The 6000-nt window shown below is 41.9% G+C and overlaps 1 protein-coding gene across 1 annotated transcript in view; it reads left to right on the plus strand.

Annotated features, from left to right (window-relative positions):
• Positions 1–5773, plus strand: part of SCTR (secretin receptor) — a 28530-nt gene extending 22757 nt beyond the window's left edge. Inside the window, exons 8-12 of the mRNA XM_006137630.5 lie at positions 1064–1133; positions 3524–3615; positions 3727–3865; positions 4045–4086; positions 5173–5773. Coding sequence (XP_006137692.3) covers positions 1064–1133; positions 3524–3615; positions 3727–3865; positions 4045–4086; positions 5173–5355 — 526 coding nt within the window. The 3' untranslated portion in view covers positions 5356–5773. The remainder of the gene's footprint in view (positions 1–1063; positions 1134–3523; positions 3616–3726; positions 3866–4044; positions 4087–5172) is intronic.
• The last annotated feature ends 227 nt before the right edge of the window (positions 5774–6000 follow it).

Consider the following 6000-nt stretch of genomic DNA (forward strand, 5'->3'; position numbering starts at 1 on the left):
CCTACGTAGCTCCTTTTTGTGCAAAAGCCTCTTGTGCAAAAATGCCCCCTAATTAATTATGCAAATGAAGCAGAGCAATATGCTAATCTGTGCTTCATTTGCTTAGGCTTTTGTGCAAGAGAAGTGCAGTGTAGACATAGCCTAAGGGTATGTCTACACAGCAGCATTATTTCAGAATAACATCACTTACTCCGAAATAACATAGTGCATGCCTACACAGCAAGCCATTATTTCGAAATAATGTCATATTGGAGGACTTCTTACTCTGACTCCTACCACCCTCATTTTATGAGGAGTAAGCGAAGTCAAAGGAACAGTGTTCTTCCTTCGACTTCCTGCTGTGTAGACAGCACCAAAAGCCAAATTAAGCTATTTCAACTTAAGCTATGCAATTGACATAGCTGAAGTTGCATAGCTGAAGTTGTATAGCTTAATTCGAATTTGCCCTGCTGTGTAGTTGTACCCCATGGTACCACAGGACTAACATTTTTAAAGTTACAGACTTACACGGGTACTCCTCTGAGACTTTTTGCCTGATGTGAGTTATTGTATAACGTGCCCTCTGCCAGACGGCATTGAGGGACTCAGTATGCATCAAATGATTTTAAACTCCTTTTAAACAGTGTTAGTCTACAAAGGGATTTTCAAATCTAGTGGATACTCCCTTGAAAGCCAGCTGGCATTTTCTTTTTGTACCCCAGTAAGAGACTTGGAGCACAGCCATTTCAAAGCCCAACTTTGTAGCTGACTTCTAAGCACAGCGGAACCTCATTTCTCTGATGGCTTCAGGTGTCCCCTCCCCACCCAAGGCTTTTAGATAAACAGGACTGTACTTAATTTTAAGGGCAATGTGTCATTTGGCTACTCCAGATGCAACCTAGCCTCTTTGAAGTTTTGCCACTGATGACTGAGGGAGCAAGAACAGGCCCTGAATGGAAAATGGAAAAATGTGTGAAAAATGAAATAGAGGTCTTTGTAGAGCTAAGAGATTAAGATCCTATGTGAAAGCAGTTGGCATTTGGGGATCTAAAAAGTACATTTTTCCCTTTTCTTATTATTACAGATGTTGGGACATTAATACCAACGCTGCTATCTGGTGGATCATTAGAGGCCCTGTAGTCTTATCCATTTTTGTAAGTCTGTTCTGTAACAAGTGCTTTCAAAGTACATTCCCAAATGTTGCAAAATCAAAGATCACCCTCTTGAGATGTTTTAAAACTGTTTATCAAATTATTTTAAACATGTGTCTTAGCTGGCATGATACAACCTCCGTGACTTCTGCTTATGAGGAGTCAGCGCCTGTAAGGAATGTCTTAGGGCTACTGATACAAGGAAAGTTCTGAATTCCCTTCCAAGAAGCAAAAGCTTCAAGGGGATCAGATTTCCACATCCTGCTGATGTCACATGAACTTCAACTGGCTTGTGGAAGCTTGTTTTGGACTGATCCATGAGCGGCTCTGGAGGAGGAACAAAAGGGCTGAGGATTTCAGCACAACAGGCTCTGACACTGCCTTGCTCAGTGATGCCAAAACCAACTTGCTTTGGACCACATAGCTATCACTTTTAGCATCAAATATGAACCCAGAGCCAAATTCTGCTCTCATTTACATGCATGCAACTCTTTTGACCCCACAAAGATTAATGGAATGCCGGACAACTGCGCTAGCCACTCAGAACATTTAGCATTTGTTTTCATTGACTGCAACAACCTACATTCACACCAGATGGGGTGGGGTTTAAATTCCAGGAAGGTAAAACAATTCAGCGATAATGTAACAAAATGAACTGTATAATGCAGGAATGAGGGAGAATGTCTCCTACAGCAGCACAAAACACAGCTCTAAAGATGGCTCATGTATACTGAAATGCAATGTTTTCATGCATAAAAGTAATGAATCACTCCCTTAACAAATCTACATCATCCGAAAGGACATTCCTATCTGCAACATCCATTGGGGGAAAACTCAAAAAGGTTCCCTTTCGTGTTTACTCAAATTAATCTAATAGGGCCTCACGTTTAATACAGTATGTGTAGGAAAGGGTTAAAAGCTACAGTGTGATGGCATGTTGAGGAAGCCACTGCAGGTGAGTAGCTTAGTGGCTCACTAGCTGGGTAGTGGCAGAGCACAGAGTATCTGCTGTTGGTAGATGTGATGTGAAACATAAATAAGATGAAGTTTATTCTCCGTGTTCCAGTTGGGATTATACTGCTTCTTACCAAGAAAGGAGAATTGAGTCTGTATCAAACTATATCATAGTTCAGGCAGAACCTCTGTAATCTGAGATTCCGTCACCTAGCACCATCCGCGGTCCGGCAACTCTGTGGGTGCTGCAGGACTGGAGCATTCATGGGGAGAACCTGGCACCAAACTCTCTCCTCTGCCCATTGCCCCTGTGTGTGGGCGGCCCCGGGCTTAGCAACTCTTCCATTGCCCTCCCAGAATTTCTGGAGCACTGCAAATAATGCAGCATTCAAGCTCAGGGATGGAAAGGGAGGAACAGAGACAGGATTTCCTCGGGGGAGGAGATGGGGAAGAGGTAGGGTGGAGGTGGAACAGGGGCAAGACTGAGGACTGGGGCCTCAGAGGAACTTGCAGCTGAGACCTGTCACTGGTGGCTATGACCCTGGGTGGCAGCAGAGGGGCCAGCAGCTTAGAGCTGGGGGCCAGCAGCTTGGGACCCTGGGTTGGGGCTGGTGGCAGGAACCCGGATTGGCAGTGGGGCCCCTGGGCATTAGTTTCCCACGCCCCTGCTTTCCATACCTGTGGAGAATACTGACACTGCATTGAACTCCCCTTGGTTCAGAAACTTCTCTAGTTTGGTACGGGACATGTATTTCTACTCTTTGCTAAGCCAAGTGAACAGAGGAAGATACTGCTTTCCTTTCCCCCTTCCCAAGCAGCAGATCAGCCTTTTTAGTTGGTTTTCTTCCTTTCAGAGGAAAACTGAACCATCCCTCCAACAATTACCATTATGAAGCCTGCTATGCCTGTCGTTAATCTGGATCCATTATCTAAGATCCTCTGCAGGCAGAACAAATGGATGATTGTCAAAGGGTAACATTAATGGCTTCCTCTGAACATCTTCACTTGTGTCTAATCAAGCTAAGGCAATCAGCTGGCTCACTAAAAGCCAAAATTTGAACAGGGGGTATTTGAAAATTGTGGCCACTATTCATTTTACCAGAGAGTGTCACTTCCCTTTTCTTTGACAATTTGTCTAGAGTTTGGAAAATGAATACTGTCAACTATTTAGCTGTTAGTGGAATCCACCCCTTGTGGAGGTGAAGTACAGGGACTATGTGCTGCTTAAGTCTTCAAAATAGGGATTAAGTAGGATTTAAGTGATGCATAAGTGGCACACAGGGGAGTATCACCCTCTAGGAACACCTAGAGATTAATGTCGTTAATTAAAACAGATTAGTAAAGTCAGGCTGCAGGTCCTGTGTAGGGTACAGCAACTGGCTACTAATAAGAGATTTCAAAAGGCTGATAACAGTCATTCATGTTTGTTGCTTTTACAGGTTAATTTCATTCTTTTTGTAAATATTTTAAGAATCTTAATGAGAAAGCTCAGATCACCAGAAGGAAGGGGAAATGATTTCAACCAATACAAGTAAGTTATCACTTTACTATTTGTGTGTGTGTACATAAAATACCTCACTGTTAAATAGTTCCCCTTTCTCCCATTTTACAATATCATCTTCCCGTTTATTTCTTCTCCTAGGAGACTTGCAAAATCAACCCTCCTTCTCATCCCCCTTTTTGGAATTCATTATATCATCTTTGCTTTTTTCCCTGAGGATGTGAACAGCGGCATGATGGAAATTCAGCTGTTCTTTGAACTAGCACTCGGATCATTCCAGGTGATATTTCACAAATATAATCTTTTAATCACAAAAGGAAATTTCCTTTCCTTTTAAATATCCCATCTTCAGTAGTAGAAACAAGGCACTTGATCCACTTTTGGATTTTTTGAAAAGCAATTTTAATCTGAGAAAATTGCCACTGAAATACTAAATGATATGGTTCTGTTATTTTACAGGGCTTTATTGTGGCGGTACTGTACTGTTTTCTCAATGGTGAGGTGAGTTTTCTGCATGCACAACTACTACTATGTTACTGCCACAGGCTCAAGTATACTACTGCAATGAGCATTAGCTCTTTGCATGCAAATCCCTTATGCTTTATTTGTCAGCCTGCCATCCATTCGCCTAGCTTCACCTCTGAAGCTCCCCACAGTCTTATGTAGAGGTGAGTAACCAAGTATGTACTATCTGTATACTTTGCCACCCCTCCCTCCAGATTATTAAACATCAGGCCTGGGATGAAAGCATCCTCTTAATCATTGGCCATATTGAAAACTGACCATGTATTTTTACGTGTAGCGTCTGTATCTAAACTAGGTCCTAATCCACAGCAATACTTTGTTACCCCATGACAGTTTAGCTCCCTGGCAACAGTTTTATTAGAGTTCAGATAAATTATGTCATTTTAGCTTTTTGAGGCAGGGACTGTCTTTGTTACATGTTTGTGCAACCCATAGCACCATGGGGCAGGACTATAGGTCCTAGATGCTACCTCAGTTCCTGCAAAGTTGGAAACAGTTTTCCCATTCCAAGAGAATTTGAAATTTCAAAATCTCTCCATCCCAAATTTGTCCCCCCCCCCCCCCCCTCCCGAAAGCAAAATATCATATATTCATTAACTGAAAATCTGAAAACAATTTTGGATCAGGTCAATCAAAACGTTTCTCCTAAATATCAAAAGATTTTTGAAATTATAAAATCTGTTTACATGTCTAAATGAAAACAGCTATTTCAAGAACAAAAATGGGAACTTTTCATTCTGAAAATATCAAAACCAGTTTTCCCCCCATAATTTAGAAAGTTAAAATTCAAAATGGGAAATTTATCAAAACCAAGACTTACCCTTTTCTGACAGAAGTGTTAAGAAAATTCCTAACCAGCTCTAACCAAAATGCAATAAAATAGTGGTATCCAATACTACATCCATTCTTAAACTGGGGGCTAAATAAAGAATATTTCACTGGAACAAACAATAAGCTTTGAGTAAAGAGAACTGTCTCTTTTTTGTCCATTGTGCCAATTTCCTGCACTGCAAGGTTCTACACAACTCACTGACTAAAATGTTCTGTGACCTTATTGCTTAGGTTCAATTGGAAATTCACAGAAAATGGAGGCAGTGGCATTTAAGCCAACATATCCACTTGCATCAGCACCTCAACTCTTCATCCAGTAACGGAGGAAGTGGTTTCACCCAGGTGATGCAGATGATGAAACCCAGCCCTCAAGAGCAAAAGAGGCAGACTATCCAGAAGTCAAGTATAATTTAGTACATAAAGTGCAGTTTGGGTCCAATTCCTTCCTAAGATATACATGGACAACCCCCATGGGTTGTACCAGGAACTTCCTGAACTACCGGAAAGCAGAACTTGTCCCTTGATCAACTGTTCTTGCAGCACATTTGTTTGGCTGTATCCTGTATAGTGGCATTACCACTATGTTTTTTCTTTTTTGTTTTGATTTTTTTTGTAAGGAAGTGCTCTCTCCCTCCCCACCCCACTTTCTGGTTCCATGACAGCTAAAACCAGATTATATGCTACATTAATTGTACCCACATTGCTTTAAGGTACTGAGAAAGCATCTGGAGCAAAAGCTGCAAGCATTTGAAGTGAGGTGGTGGGCCATATACTAGGAGGGACAAGACTAGATACACTGAGAAATGAGGATATCTGTAACACTTGACTATATTCACTCAAGAGCATCAATTACAATGGATTAGCCGTGTTGCAACAAGGACCGCCACACCAACTGTTCTCCATAGAAGAGTGCTTGGTGAGAGGCTGTGGACCTCCAAGGAGAGAGTGGTGCGACAGAGTCCATAAAACCATCAAAGAAACTACTGAACAGTCTCAAATGGCAGCTCATACCATGCCTAGATTGAAACTGCTCAGACCCTCAGCCCTACCCACCCTTGA

Source organism: Pelodiscus sinensis, chromosome 7 (assembly GCF_052426305.1).
Source record: "Pelodiscus sinensis isolate ZL-2025 chromosome 7, ASM5242630v1, whole genome shotgun sequence".
In the NCBI taxonomy this organism is placed as follows: domain Eukaryota; kingdom Metazoa; phylum Chordata; order Testudines; family Trionychidae; genus Pelodiscus; species Pelodiscus sinensis.